This window comes from Curcuma longa, chromosome 5, assembly GCF_044706935.1.
Source record: "Curcuma longa cultivar G26 ecotype Majalengka, Jawa Barat chromosome 5, ITB_CL_G26_1.1, whole genome shotgun sequence".
Lineage (NCBI taxonomy): Eukaryota > Viridiplantae > Streptophyta > Magnoliopsida > Zingiberales > Zingiberaceae > Curcuma > Curcuma longa.
In genome coordinates, this window is record NC_133865.1 from 2191098 (window position 1) to 2207835 (window position 16738).

Here is a 16738-nt window from a genome sequence, read left to right on the forward strand (position 1 = left end):
ACATCATGGAGAGAGGAATGCGAATGCTTTGATACCAATGTTCGATCTAGATTGAGGTGATTACCTTGTGCGTTGCGGAATCTCGTAGGATCGGGAAGAAATCTACAAGAGTCTTCTTTGTAGTTTCTCGCTCCAAACGCCCTCGAGATCCGGTGGTGATATTCCGTGAGAGAAGTCTCGTACTCGTGTATTAGAGAGAGAGAAAAGGGAGAGTCTTGCGCAGTTTCTTTCCAAGAGAGAAAACTCTCTTCGTTGGCATGCACATTGGTGGAAAAGAAGGAGACCTCACTGCCTTTTATAGAGAAACAAACCGTGGCTGTTTGTTTCCAAAGGCAACCTTTGGTGCCCAATGGTTGTCTCTTTCCAAAGGTTGCTTTTGGTGTGTGGGCAACAACCGCCAACAAGAGTATGAAAGTTAAAGAACTAGAGCCTGATTTTTCAGACGCTAATGAGTGAACAATGAGGTGGTATTTGGTAGGAAAAAACTATGCTTGAATAATGAAATTTTAAGCATGCTTAATCATTTATATAAAGTTTCTTAATTTCTCCAATTTATATTGTTCAATCATTTATATAAAGGAAAAAAAACATAACTCATGGATAGGCTATTCTGGTATTAAGCATGTTAAGTTATACCTGAAATAATGTTCTTAGGCATGTTTCTTTTGTATCTGTACCATCCTCTTGTGTATTGATTTAAACTACAAGTGTGTACCGCACAATGAGTTAGATTATATAGTTCTATGTATTTTCAAGTGGTACTGCAAAGTGACTGCCTTTGCTAATACTGATTGCTCTAATTCTGGTGGATGTTTGCTGGACATGAAGTCTCACACCATACTGAGGCTACAAAAAGACTAATTTGTCAACTTAATAATCTTATACTGATCAACACGAGGATTCGCCATACCAAGGCCATCATTAACTTTTCTCACTTTTTATTTACATCATAATTTTTTATCCACTTTGAGTAATGGCTATTACACTGTAATATAGTCGCTTCTCCTTACTTTGAATTGTTTGTCACTTTGTTCTCATGTGGGGTCAATGAAGATATTCACTTTATTAATTGCTGACACTAATAATTGAAGTTTTACTTTAAGGCGCATATGCTACCAATAGCTGGAGTTCTGAGTGCACACATGTCGTTGTTGAAAAATCTTCTCCAGTGACACCTGAGCTTATTCAAGCTGTTTTGGCAAGGAATCCTATTGTTCTCAGTGACTGGCTTAAGGTATTTAGTGCTTTCTCTTGATTATGGTATTGTTCCTATACCTTTGACATGTTACTGCATCTTACATCTTCCCTCTAGTTTGTATTTTGAAGTTTTCATTTGTCAACCATTTGTATTAGGAATCGATAGAAATGAATTAGGTCACTTGGACTTGGGTAGATACTCGACATGGGTGTGGATGTAAATTCAAGATAGTTGCTTATAAAATTGTTACACGTGATTAGTAGAGGTATTTGAATGTTGCCTCAGTTTAGGTGTTAGAGTGTCGTTTTCATCAAAGGATCATTATCAGTTCAACTATCATTATTGGTTCAAGTAGTTTGGTTCATTTATCCGGTATGCAGAAATTTGACTATTTATCAGAATCAGTACTGCTGTAACACTGTATGACCTTGGTTTTATGTGATTGTGATTATCTCTTAATCTAATGTTTGTACGTGAATTTTCAGGTGTTTGCTGAGAGGAGTATATGCACAGAAATTCCTAGTTGCACTATGTAAGTTCCTATGCTAATATCATGCATAATTGTCCCATACTAGAGAATTTCAAGTTCTTGGCACTGCTGGAAAACTCAATGAACATAGGAAATCTTGCATCTTGAATGCTGCTGAGATTGCATCTTTTTGTGCCTTGTTTTCTAGGTATGCCCCAGATTTGTCTTTAGATGGGACATTGGTAAAAGTTGTGGAGCCCAAACAACGGGATAAAGTACTTGAAGGCTATTCTTTTGTCCTTGGATCATATAAGGTGGTCTTGTTTCTCCTTGTGTCCCAAGATTCAAGATACTCTAATGCTAATCCTTGGATTTCTTTTTACAGTATAAATTTGGGGATATGTTACAATCTTTATTAAAACTAGTTGGAGCTAGATGCCTCAATACTGATGAATTTTCTTCAAATAGTCAGGTATGTCAGTGTGGTTATGTTATTACTATATCTATCTTTAGTTTCAATGACCGTGGCTTTTAAAAGAACCTACTGTTGTTCTTTATAATTGTTACAATTTTTTCTTATATTATAATGTCTCGTATCACTTATTTTTGGTTTGAGTTTTTTCTTTAGTTGCTCCATTTGATGAGCAGTAATTGTGTTCTTTAGAAAAGCACAGGTTGATGCTGATGATGAAATTAAAAATTCTAATTGTTTTTGTTTCCTTAAACTTCTATGGCTAACATCTTATCATCAATTTTTCCCTTTTTTGGAGTTTTTTCTTCTTTTGTTCCATTTTGATAAGCAGTGTTTGTGTCCTTATATTGGTATAGCTTGATGATGAGAGAAAAAAAAATTGTAAATCCCTTCATTTCTGTAAACTTCTATCTGTTTTTTTTTTTTGCTTCTTGAATAAGGTCATATGATATAACTGTATCGGACATGATTTTGTGCATGTAAACCCTTTTATTTTCTATATTTGTGGTTGTATTGTAAAACAAGCCTTTCAAGCATCTTTTGCTGCATCCAATTGATTTAGAAAATTGAAAGTTCCATAGGTCACTAGAGTAATTGTTCCCTTTTGTGGTTTGCTTTTCTTGTGTTTTTTTTTTCTCAAAGAGAAAATAGTGTGGATAGGCTAAATTGTAAAAACGTTGTCCCTTTATTTCAAATTTTCTTTCCTGCCCTTCAATTCGTTTCAAACTTGTTATCAATAAAGAGCTGGTAAATTACATTCTTGTAATATGAATTTCTGATTTAGGAGAATGTTTGTAGACTTCTGCAGATGGGAAGAATAACCAGTTTATTCTTGTTGTTCCTATTACCTCTGCTGATGAATTCAATCCCCCGCGTGAGTTGTCTTCTTTGGCCAGGGTTGTCGATGTAAAGCTAGTTGCTGCTATTCTATCCGGACAGCTGGACACCTCCATCTTTGAGCAACCTCCCTGTGAGTATCCACGTGCAACACATTTAATTCCTTGAAAGATATCTATTTCAAACAATCATTTTACTTCTTTATATTATGCAAGTCATATGCTAATCTAATGTTGAAATACTACAAGAGGATTACGATTCAAGTTATTTTGTGCTAGGGCATGCTAATATAATTTAGGAATGCCGACTGATTGAGAATTTTGGGCACTATCTGGAATCAGTCATGATTACATTCCTATTTCTCTGAGCCTGACTGAAAGCTGGCATATTTCCTCTACCTGAACTCTCCTATTTTCAGTCACTTGTATGGATGGTATTTGTGGCTACTTAACAGTGAACCAATGGAAATCTACTGACATCATCTTATTTGATTGATTATTTTTATGGCTTGAAGCAGTTTATGTTCATATGAAAAAAAATGCCTATTTTTGGTTGGTCAAGCTTCTTGGAATAAATTAGGGGATGTTGATGTTGTTTCCTCCAATAGATTAGCAGGTACACCATTTTTGTGTTGTGTTATAACCTGCCCAAACGAGAAGATTCACTGATTAACTTGTTAGGCTTGGACCCTAGAATGTCTAATCTCAAGTTGATAATAGCTTATTCATCTAAACTTAAAAGACTTGCTCATAACTCTCTATATTTAGCTAAATTTGGTTGTCACAACCTCCGCCACTTAAGGCTTGGTGTTCCCAATGAAAGTTGCACAATTTGAACTTTAGAATCACTCATAACGATCGACATGCGAGCCCAATATTGGCTCCCTCATCACTATCAACCCTTTAGCGCTTCATCCTACCTGGTATATGTCCATTTCGATACCAAAATGTCAAGTCTGTTTAAATGAGATAATTAACATATTAACTTGTTAAGACTCAATATTAAGCCTAATTTACATGGAATTATCTTCAGCTTATAATGGCATATATATGAAGAGGAAAAAAAAAGGTGATTAGCAGCAGCAGCTGTAAAAGCATTTGAGAAAAAGAAATTATTGTTCCTATCCCTAGTTAATTGAACTTCAGCATGCATATTACAATAACTAAACTAAGAATTCTGGTCTCAGGTACACAAGAAGCACTTCCATGTATGGATACATACGATTTCAATATCCTTATCTATGATGATACTCAAATGGCATATTTCAACCCAGTGATAATCATTTCACTCACTTTGATATATTTCCTGCAGATGTTGTTTCATCGTCGCATTCGACCGACGAGACTGTGGTAGCAGCTTCAGATACTGAAATGGATACTGCTGCATCTGAACACGCTCATGCCCCATCGAAACCTCAAGTTGCCATCAGTCAGAAAAGCGGAGATTCGCCAGAGCATAGATCTGATTCTCAAAAGGTTCCTACAAGTTTCAGAAACAGAGATAACATCAATGAGGACTGTGAAAATTTAATTGCACAAAGATCTGAGGGTGGAAAAGTTGCTACAACTCATGATAACAAAGAAAGTGATAGTATCTCCACCATTCCCTCTAAAAATGTTTCAGATTCAAGGTCTAAAGATGGTGTCATAGAAAAATTGGTGAAAAATGATGAATCTGTTGACAGACATGAAAATTCAGATATCATATATAGCCAAGATCTGATCATACAAAACAGTAGCATGAAAATTCCTTTAAGATCCACTGCCAGAGGATGTGTAAACTTCAAATGTTTCAGAAAGGTAGTTTCTTTTGAGTTTGGTTATAGTTGTGTTACTTTCCTACAATTCAAAATTGCATGTAGTTGCACTTTGGCTCAATGATACTTTTCTACTGATCATATAGAAAGAGATTGTATCTGGCAACAGCTTCAAGGATCTTGTTCCCTTTTCAAAAGATCCATACAAGTATGTATAAGTTTTTGTCTCTACATCCTGGTGAAACTTCTTTCCTTTTATTCTAAAGTTGATTATTTTTTCAGAGAGTATGATTGCACAGATAATCTGACATCAGAATACATCAAGGAAGAGAAGAAACGCAAGCAACTTGAAGCAATTGCTGAGGATTTGTTCAACAATGACAAGGTATGAACAAAGTATACATGAAATTTTGGCATCTGAAACTCGTATGTAGTGCTTGAGCTCTATTAGTTTCTAATATTATCTTCTATATTATTTTGGTACAGGGGAGGAAGCGTGCTGCGGCTGGTACTTCTATTTATTCTCTTTTTACTCAGAAATGACAAGTTTGGATTCCCTTGTTCTTGGGTATCCAGCAGCATGCATCAGTTTGTCATGGTGTATCTTATTTTAACTTCTATTTCTTGTCGAATTATTCCTAATGACATTTCTTAAAGAAAAAGATGGTATCATCATTATTTTGGTTGGTTTGATTTTCCACTGCTACTGATGCTGATACCAAGATGTGTTCTTGTTCATTGTTATCAGATTTTGTGGTACTGAAAGTGTGGCACCTTGCGCTTATTGTCATCTGCCGAGTTGTTGGTTTATTATAGACAGTGTCCTGTCCTGATGATACTGAAGCCGCATTCAGATTCAGGCATTTGTCGACTGTGCAGGTTTTTCAGATGCTATTTGCAATGCGTAGATGTTGACACATTTTACTTCTGAAACTGCTGAATATATTTGAGGCAAGCATGTCTTTGAGGATCTATGTTACAAATCTAGTTAAACATGGGGAAACAGTTGTTTCAAGTTGCAAGAATCATTCAGTATATAGTTTGAATAGGTTAAAATTTTTTTGCCCAGTATATTTCGAAATGCTTTACCGGTTAATCTTATTTTTGTAAAATATAATTTCCAAAAATTACAGGGCAGGGGCAAAGGAAAATTTTGCATCGAAAACAAACAATCGAACCCTGCCTGAAGTGAAGCGCCATCAAGGTGTAATAACAACCGAATTGATCATTCTATGTATATCTATTGTTGCCCCCGGAGCAATGGTGCAACGGTAGGACATCTGGATTGTAACTCAGGGGCCCACGGTTTCGATCCCTAGCTACGACGTAATTGTAGAAATTTTCTTCTAAATGGGAACACAATCAAAAGGATGCTAGGCATCTGAATTGGCTACCGTATACGCTTCTCGATTTATCCTGATGGTCGGTGGAAAATTTTCGTGGGACTGAACCGATCACCCCCAAAAATGTAGCTACTGGGATTATCATTTTTTTATGTATATCTATTGTTGAAAATAAAAAATAAATCGAACTAAAAAACTTAAGCTATATTTTGAAAAGCAGAATAATTTGAGTAGAAAAATAGAAATTAAATTAATTTTGTAATTTATAAAATAAATCAACTCATTAAAAATTCATCATATTATAAAATAAAATATGACAAACTAACTCAAGAGATTATAAATTAAACAAAATCAATCTACAAACCTATAAAAAATATAAAAATATTAAAAATAAAACAATTTTTTAAATTTAAATTACAATTTAAATAAATCAAATCTACTCCTTCATTAAATTTTTTATTTTAATTTAAAATTAAAAAATTCAACTCACAAACCAACCTACACAAATCAAGAACCTAAACGGGTCAATCCGCTTATATGTACAAGATTCGTCTTAAAATAAATTGATAAATTTAAATATAACCCATTTAAAATAGACAAAACAAATCAATTAAACAAAACCACCCACACAAATTAATATGAGTTGAAGAGCAAAAGGCTTGCCCTCTGTGTCCTCCATCGGTTGCCTCCAAAGAGAAACAGACCAAACTTTTGGATGGCAACATTTTGCAGGAGCTCGTATCAGTAATATATCTAGATGCATCTTGTTTTAACTTAGAGTTGGTAGTAAGTCAAATAGCTAGAAGCATTAAATGGAATGATTGAGCATAAAGTGTTTGTCAGCGTGAATTAGACTAGTTATTCAAAACCAATCTACATAATTTCCCCGAGGAAAACTCTCTTTGGGCGAAGCTACGAAACTGAACCACTAATGATTTCCTCGTCCAACCATACAGTCACAGAGGATTAAAAACTTCAAAATTCTCAGATTAGAAACTGGTATCATGGTATGGCAAGAAAGAAAACAGCTTCATACCATCATCAGTTTCTGGTGTCAAAAGTCAAATTAACTTATCAGCAATTTGAAGACTTGAAACGCCTGGTTACACATCCGAGCTAGTTGAGAAAGAAAGGGTGTGGCATTGTAGATTCCTCAGATTAAGCTGTATGGAAAAGTGATCAAAGGGTGAGCAATAGATGAGTTAAAAGTGTAGCAGCAGATTTTGATGAACTACTAGAAGATGTATGTGCATAAATATTGAAGGAACATGTGGTTGATTGATAGCTAAGAGTAAGTTTCTAGTGAACCAGGTTAGGCAATTAGTCACATGTTGGCATTTCTCGGCTATCTTGTTAATACTTGGATCCTATCTTCAACATTATCTCTAGGGCAAAATTGCAAAGACAAAAGTCCTAGCCGATTTGATGCATGATTGACGGGCACATATGCAAGAATAGAAGAGTACTATTGTCAACTGAACTTACGAATGCAATCCAAACTCAGCACTTCATTATTGTTACAAAAAGGTTTGATAGCTGGGAGGCCTTAAAAGAGATTACAGATTTCTAGTAATTGAGTCAACAAATTTTCATCGCATAGAACTGATGGTTAGAAATCAGAATGTCACTAGCTCAAAGGAAGCTAATGTGAAAGCAATGCCAGCTTTGAAAATTTTTCAAGATGCATATAAAACCTAACTAATCAGACTCTGAATGGAAACTTGTTTCCTTTCATTTCCTAAAATTTGCCCTATACATCTTGAATAGGCTAGGTGATAGAGATTTGAGATCAGCTATTCATGGGCAGGGACTATCTGGAGAGCTAGGAATAAAAATACCTCTTATTTTGAACAAAATAAATTGACTGCCGGAGTCTTCTATTTTGAAATGTTCCCTTTTATCAGTTATGGCAGCATACTCACCCCCTTCATCTCTCTTTGGTATCCATTTCAATCCTTTCATAATAAATTTCATGGGTTCCTTAAAACGTCACTCGCCAGTGGTTATGTTTCATACTATTCTATAAATTCAATAATAGGCATCAGCATACAAGTTAATTTCTCATTTAGATGCCCTGCAAGTTTTATATCAAAATTGCAGAAATGCTATTATGAGCGACGGTTTCCTACGCGCCCGTGCGCGCCGACCGCCGACCTCCACCCGCTTCCGCCGTCCGTTCATCGCCGTCCGACCACCGACGACTGCCGGACCGGACCCGTTGGAACCGCAACTCGCCGGCGCACATTCCGGCATCGAATTCCGGCCAGATTGGGCCGAATCGAATTCCGGCCGAAACAAGGCAACAGTGCCTGGCGCCACTGTCGGCCGGATTCTGGCCGACAGTGGCGCCAGGCACTGTTGCCTTGTTTCGGCCGGAATTCCGGCCGGATTCCGGCCCAATCCGGCCGGAATCCGGCCACCGCCGGACCGCCGGACCGCCTGCGAGTTGCGGTTCCAACGGGTCCGGTCCGGCGGCCGACGGTGGTCGGACGGCGATGAACGGGCGGCGGGAAGCGGCGAAGGTCCGAGGAGAAACACTGTGCAATCGGACGGTTCACGTTTATCGCGATCGCGGGCGGACGGCCGAGATCTAGGCGCTCACGGGGCGCGCACTGGGTGTCGCTCAGAATAGCGGAACTGATCAAAATTGGTATCCTAATTATTAACTAACAAAAAGCATACCGCAACAGCAATGCCGGTCTGGCAAAACTTTGGGATACAAATAAGCCTCACTAATTGCTTCTCAGGCCCTGCATACAAATGAAAATGTGAAATAAATCTCAGACACATTTAAAACAAAATTAGAGTAATAGTCTTACCTTGCATAAATGCAGTTTCATATTTATCCTGATTACCAACAAAGTATACATGTGGGCAACTTTCGATGAGGAAAGGGTCTCTATCGGTGAAAGGATAACATCCTAAATATGGGGACACAACAAGAAAGGTTACAAACAAGCCAATTGTAGATTAACCAATGAAGTTACCACATACTATTCATCTTGAAAAGGAACTAGATGTTCATTCTCAGGATTAACAAGGACAAATATGCTGGAAGTAATGTAAATATTACCAACAGTGTTTGGAGCTGTGGGCACAAGGTGCCTCCATCGCATTGTCCTCCCTAAAAATTCAAGCCTGTTTTTGGCCTCCGAATATTTGAATAGATCATCTATATTCTGGCCAGATGTTCCGAGAAACCTATTAATCAATTGCCCATTAACTTGAATTCCACAAGAAAAAGCTGATTACAAGTTTGTTAAATGCTTACAGAACACCATCCAACTCAAACTGATGAGGATTTGTGCGTGACAGAAATGTGTTATAAGCAGATGCTCCAGGAAACAAGCATCTATTTAGAGGCTGGCTTAAAAGAGCACAAATCAATGCATAAAAAAATTGATTATCCAAAAATAGCACTATCAATAGATAATTCATGTTGAACAAAAACATCCTGGTAATTTATGCAGAAGGCAAGTCTAGTGGTCACTAATCAGCAAGAGAATAAGAAAGTAGACAGACCTGCTGTGGTAAGGAATAGTTTGCTGGATCATCGAGTCCTGGCATTATATCAACAGGCATAGCTGCAGCAAGCTGCAAACCCAAAATAGGCAAGTGAATGGAAAGGTTTGCTGTTCACTATATCATGCGCATGATATACAAAAGAGATACAAAAATGAATTTAAAAGAAAATTCTAAACTACAAGGTTTCTTCTCGCATAAGTGTTTCCAAAGGTCTAAGTTGAGGGAGTTGAAACTCCATACCTGATTCAGCAAAATATCTAGCTCCTTTATTGGTTCAATTAAAGCAGATTGATCTCTTGGAGCAATTGTCTGGTCCCACATGTATACAAAAGAGAGGTAATAATCCTTCAAACTTTGATGAAACAATTACATGGACCAGCACAAAGGAGCCTTGGAAGCAAACAAAGCACCATATCCTTAAAGTATATAAATCAGTAGAAAAAACCTTAGAGAATTACATGACCACTAAGAAGTCCTTGTGGAATTTGCACTGAATTTCCAGCAACCACAAGGCGAACTACTTGAGATGCAATGCTTTGTTCCTGTTGTATGCGCAAACATAAATGGACTTAGACACTGGTCTCCCTCCAAAGACCCTGAGAAAGACAGAACATACATTTTCATCACCTAAATGACCCGTAATATGGTCAACGAGAAGTTGGAACTGGAGAGGATTAAATACACTGCTTCCGATACTCAATCCTGATACAAAAACAACATATTTGTCTTCTCCTGCAATAAAAATGAGATTAACAACCTTACCTTCCAAATTACAATGGTGAAACATAGTTCATGTTCTTATTGCAAATACAATGAATAGAGAAAATATATATATTATTATTTTACATAAACCTATTTGTTGGTCATGTAACATTTGGATAAGCAGATAAAAGGCAAATGGATATATCATTGCACAACCAAAAAAAACACCATAACACATGAATAGGAGTATCCATTCAGTTCAACAAATTGGACAGAAACTAAAACTTTTACATCATTTTTTTAGAAACTTAACTTACCAAATTACCATATAAACAGGATTGAAACAAAACCAAAATTCAGTTTGAACCTAATGGATCAAATTTTTTATTAAAAAATAATATGATATATTACATTAACATATTGTAAATTTTCAACATAAATTCTACATATATTGAATTATTTAAAAAACTGTATGACAATTATATGTTTTTCATTAGGTAAAAAGAAAAAAAATGATCTTTCACTTTTGTTTGGTCTGCAATTAACAAGTTGAAACCAAATTGAAATTTATTATACTTCTATCAATCTGAACAAAACCAAACTGATTTGGTCCAAAAACCAAACATAGCCAAATTCTTGATAGATGCAATTTTTTGGTTTGAATTGAATATTGAACACCTTACACATGAAGGTCTTATGTATAAGAATATGAAACAGAACAGATTAGCAACATAGTCAGACTGAAGCAAGCCATTTCTAAATGAGTTTGAGATAGTTTTCTTTTTCTCTATTCAAGTAGCTGGCCTATAATGCTGTCATGTCAGTCACGGAAATTAAAGATTAACATAAAATATAATGAAGCAATGCTAGTGCAAACAATTATTTCATTGCACTAAAGTACACCAACTAGACTTCCCTTAAACATCAGATCAGCTATCTCTATGAGTAGCATTGCTAGGCTTCTAGCTAAGGTATTTGATTTTTGTTTTACAAATTTAGCCTAGTTTGACTTATCATCTACACTGGTCAACAAGTACATCAGCTTTCCTATTAAGAACACTAACATGGATAGCTGTTGTATAAAGACACTCATAATGTTGAGGTAAAGTAGCAAAGTACTTGAACTAAGTGGCAGCTCAGTTTGAGGAGGTATCCCAGCTTCCAGAATATCTTGAATCAAAAAATCACCTTTACTAGTTTCCTTCCCATGTAGTGCAACAACAATTCCTGAGAGAGAGAAACTAGTGCAGTATGAACAAGAAACTCTTTTTGGCTATATGAAAACTGATGAAGGACCAATATAACAAAATTTTATAAATTATCATAATGCAGTTTGTACCTGTTACAAAAGCAGAAGGGTCAAGCAAACTACCAGTAAGTGTAACCCTACCACTTTCGTCTTCCAAAATAAGATGATCATCAGGGTGCAGAAAATTGTGAGGTTTCACAAGAGGAACTTTAGATCTCTGAAATATAAAATTAAGGGTCGAAATTAAGCTTGATCCTAGCAATGACGAGCATTTATTACGGTTCAACATGGTATGGTCAACCTAGGTGTACCTCCTTGGAATATTCATCAAGAATAGAAGGCTTCAGTTTCATGTGCTTGTATATTGTACCAACAATTATGCATTCTTTCCCTCTTCAATTCCCAAAACTGTTTTAACTGCAGGAGAAAAGGGGATTGGGATAGAAAGAGTAAGTCCTAGCCAAAACAATCTTAGCTATTTACTTAAGGAACCAAAATTTTACTTTCTCATAGAAGTTCAGATCTTGAAATACAATAAGGAACCAAAGAAGAAAGATTTATTGCGATTGACCTAATGATTCAAGAAGCACAAATAACTAAATGAGCATATGACTAAGAATGATTAACCATATCAATTCAGACTGAGACAAGAGAAATGTTTAAACGAAAATACACAGTAATTTCAAAGAGGTGGCCATGTATTTCCTGTACATTCCATCTTAATATATAGTAATAGGTGATTGCCTTCTGATTCCTTAAGAAAAGGCATTTATCTGCCTAAAGACATGGAAATTCTTAATCCTTTTCCTATGAATTTTTTTTCCTACACTCTTTCTTTCCCTAGTTTACTTGTATCATAGGAAACAGACAACTACAAAAAAACATGATTTTGCGACGAAATTGGTGACGAAAAAATAAAAAAATTTCGTCGCTAAATGGTTTTGCGACGAATCTGGCGACAAAAAGTTTTTCGTTGCCAAAAGCCTGTCGCAACTATTGGCGACGAAAATTTTGAAATTCGTCGCAAAATTAGCGACGAATTTTAAATTCGTCGCAAAATTTAGCAACGAAATAGTATTTTCGTTCCAAAAGATGGCGACAAAAAAAATTTTCGTCGCAAAGTTTGCGACGAAAAATTAATTTGTCGCTAACTTTCGGGAAATCGTACGGAAATGTCGACGGTTAAATTGGCGACGAAAAATTATTTTTCGTCGCCAATTAGCGACGAAAAATCATTTTTCGTCGCAATTGGCGACGAAAAAAATGTTCGTCGCAAATTGGCGACGCTAAGTTTTCGTCGCCAATTTGCGACGAAACACCATTTTTCGTCGCAAATTGGCGACGAAAAATCATTTTTCGTCGCCAATTTGACTCGGAGGTGGATTCGACTGCCGTGAAGCTCTAGTCGAGTCGTTAAACCTTCTGTTTGCCGTCAGTCGACTGGCCTTCAAGGTCAGTCGACTGAAATCCAGAAATGACTCGACTGGAGTTAAATCCAGTCGACTGATGAGGCGTAACAGGTGTGAAAACTTAGTGCCAGTCGATCTGACCATCAGTCGACCACTTTGCCAGTCGACTGATCTGACCACTTCAGTCGACTGGCACTGGTGAAAAATGGCTGAAATGAATTCTTGAACCGGCGGTTGGCGACGAATATCTAGTTTTCGTCGCTAATTTGCGATAAAACACCAATTTTCGTCGTAAATTGGCGACGAAAATTGATTTTTCATCGCCAATTTGCCTCGGAGATTATGGTTTCACAAATTTGGCGACGAATCAATTAAATTCGTCGCCAATTGGCGACGAATCCATGATTTCGTCGCCAAATTGGCGACGAAAAATTCCAATTCGTCGCAGATTTTACGATACAACAGTAAAGTTTCGATATTTTTGCGACGAAACCTAGATTCGTCGCAAATTTCATCGCAAATTAAAAAAAAATTTCACAGCTTCGATTTGTTTCTCCGAAATATGAAACCTGTTTACAATACAATATCACCAATCACATATAAAAATATAATACAAACATACAAACACATCCACAAACATATAAATACATCCACATGACATCCAAACACATCCACATGACATAAATACATTTTACTTACACATAAACTCCAAATGTATTAAACATAACTACAAATGAACAACTCCAAATCCAAGTTCAAATGTATCAAACATAAACAACTCCAAATCCAAATGTATCAAACATAACTACAAATGAAACATAAACTCCAAATGTATCAAACTAACATAACATGCTGCGCTCTTCGGGGACAGTCCCCAATTAAGTGACCAGGTTGTTTGCAATTATAGCAAACAGCCTGCTCAAACGGGCAATCAGCAACCCGATGACCATCTGATCCGCAACGAAAACATTTCCCCTCTGTAATATCCTTCCTCTGATTGCTACTCGAAGATCCCGCAGGTCTCTTGCCTTTCTGTCGGCCAGAAGAATCCTGTGTACCCGCACTCTGAGCCGGCCTCTTCTGACCAGATCTCTGTGAATTCTGACCCTTGGATTTTTCTGTGTCTTTCTCGCGCGTAAGCTGCTGCTGAGTAGACTCAATGATCTGAGCTCGCTCCAGGGCCTCTCTGAAGGTACTGATGGGGCAGCTGGACATCCTCGAACGAATATACGGAGCTAAACCTCGCGTAAAATGGAACAGTCGATCCTTATCCTGAGCTACGATACTAGGGCAGAACTCCGCGAGTCTGGAGAACTCTGCATGGAAATCCGACACTGATCGATCTCCTTGCTTCAGACTCATAAACTCCTCCTGCTGCGTCTGACAGAATGCCTCTGAAAAATACTGTCTCTCGAAAGCCTCTCGGAATACTGTCCATGATGAAACTCGGTCCCCGAATATAGCCTGCTGAGTCCCCCACCAAGTAACGGCCTGATCTCGTAAATGATATATCGCCAGCTCGACTCGCTCTGCCTCCGTGCAGGGGAGGTAGACAAATGTGTCTGATAGACTCCTCAACCACGAGCGGGCGAGCCATGGGTCAGATCCCCCATGGAATAGTGTCAACCGATCCTTGACCGTCTTTGCCAGAATCGGTATACGGCTCAAATCCACTGTCTGACTAACTGGAGTCGGTACCGGAGTAATAACTGGTATCACCGGAGCTCGAGCAACTGGTATCTCTGGAGCTCGAGTATCCTGTCCAACTGGAGGGTTACGGGTAGGCTCTTGACGAACCACATCCTCCTCAGAGTCCTCCGTATCCACATATCTAGTAGGTCGTTTCCGCAACCGACCCCTCCCACGATCTCCAGGGGCCATAATAACACCTGGTAATATATAACTACAATAAATTTCTAGAACAAGGAATAACTGTGCTAGAAATTTTACTTACAACTTGCTTGGAGAATTCATGTCGCTGTCTGTCCATCTCACAACTCGGGTCAGGTAACCAACTAGACATACCCAACAAGACAACAAACTCGAACACTAACTTAAGCCTAAACTCTAACTCTGAATGTTATAATGACTCTCGGAAATACCGACAAATCCAACAACAAATCCGACGGACTCCGGAAAATGACTCGAATGCAACGAAAAATCCGGCAAAAACCTAACCTGTATAAATCTCAAACCACGAATACAACGAAAAACCAAAGGAAATGAATCTAGGCTCAGAACCTCCACCTCGCTTCCGCTGCGCCACTTTGATACTACTAAATTGGTATTAGATAGGCTACAATGCAACGAAAATCCGACAACTCTCTCGTAAAACCATGGAATAACCGGCTCTGATACCACTAAATTGGAATAATCCGACAAAACCTAACCTGCTCTGATACCACTAAATTGTCACGCCCCGGGAAGGCCGTCCGAAAAATTTCGGCAGCATCTCCCCAGTAACCGCGACAAATTCCCTGAATACATGCAAATATACTCAGCCACAGGCGGCTGGAATAAGGACTACACGTCCTATAACTCATCACATCAATGCATCACAACTATATAAGGCCTACACGGCCACACTACCACCACACATGCACAGATACTAGATATGCAATAGAAGAACACATACTAAGCGACAATATCAAAATCCGAAACAACCTCCAATAATAAGAATAAATCCGACACCATACTCTAAGTCAATACTATAAATCCCACAAGAAATAGACTTCATAACCGAAGAAACACCATAATAAAATGATAACCCAACGACTACTATATACCAAAAACCGCTGATGTGAGATAGAGCCAGCTGCCAGAATCTCCAAGCTCCAAGTACCTATCTGTTACCTGGGGAGAAATCAATACAACCCCAGGGTCTGGGTGGTGAGTATTAAATACTCAGTGGGTACAGAAAGAAGTGCATGTAAGGTACAATAGCAGGAACAACATAAGAATCAGCTGGTAAAGACTGAGAAGGTAATAACAACAAATGACAGGAAACAGCAAGGATCATGGTAATAGTCATGATATATCCAACATGATAGAATAGGCATAATCCTACTATACAACAGGTACAGAATAATCAGCAGGTATCATGCACAAGGATAAGTCATGTATGAACAAAATCATACTATGCAATGGATAAAAGGGTCTATATGTATCATGTATGGAATGCATACAAATGCAAATGCAACCAAAACAATCGGAAAACATATGAGTAAGTAAACTACATATATATTATCAACCTACCAACGGTGCATGTAAAATCCGAAGCAACCATAGCAACCAAAATATCCGTCACTGTCCGCACTCGTCGTCCCAGTCACTCTCCCAGAGCTCAGTGAACTGGGGGCCAGACATGACCTACTGCCAGCTCCAACAACTGACCACTATAGAGAAGTGGGGAGGGGCAGTGTGGCAGGAGGGCTATGTAGCCAGTCCTGGTCGCACCCCACTGTGGTGCAACCTCTTACCTATGTGGCACCACAACATGATGCAGGTAAGATCCACCAACAACAACAACCACAATGATATGAATGGATGGTGATCATCCTAATATGTAATAGCTAAAATTATTTAGCATGTTCAACAGGGATCTCTAAAGGATATCGTCAATCAGGATTTCAACAGTTATGAGTTATCTAACAATAGGTAGGAAATCCTACGATCAACCAGCATATATCAACAATAAGGTACAAGGTATCAACTAGGTACTAGCATGAATGACAAGTGTCAGCAAATTAACATCAGATCATCATAAGGTCAACAGGAA

General features: G+C 37.8%; 1 protein-coding gene and 1 pseudogene across 1 annotated transcript; one reads left to right on the plus strand and one right to left on the minus strand.

Moving 5' to 3' along the window:
* Positions 1-257: 257 nt before the first annotated feature.
* Positions 258-5760, plus strand: LOC141829145 (nibrin homolog). The gene is made up of 11 exons (XM_074716559.1): positions 258-369; positions 1104-1234; positions 1684-1730; positions 1876-1981; positions 2053-2139; positions 2938-3109; positions 4288-4775; positions 4879-4940; positions 5015-5117; positions 5219-5240; positions 5481-5760. Exons 1-11 carry the CDS (start codon positions 258-260, stop codon positions 5546-5548), a joined length of 1398 nt encoding a protein of 465 aa, XP_074572660.1. The 3' UTR covers positions 5549-5760.
* Positions 5761-7129: 1369 nt separating this feature from the next.
* Positions 7130-14841, minus strand: LOC141829146 (DNA polymerase delta small subunit-like; annotated as a pseudogene).
* Positions 14842-16738: the final 1897 nt, after the last annotated feature.

Coding starts and splice junctions, on each gene's coding strand:
- LOC141829145 (XM_074716559.1), top strand. CDS start 258: ATGCACATTGGTGGAAAAGAAGGAGACCTCACTGCCTTTTATAGAGAA. Junction 4,776..4,878: donor ACTTCAAATGTTTCAGAAAG/GTAGTTTCTTTT, acceptor CTGATCATATAG/AAAGAGATTGTATCTGGCAA. Junction 5,241..5,480: donor GAGGAAGCGTGCTGCGGCTG/GTACTTCTATTT, acceptor CATTGTTATCAG/ATTTTGTGGTACTGAAAGTG.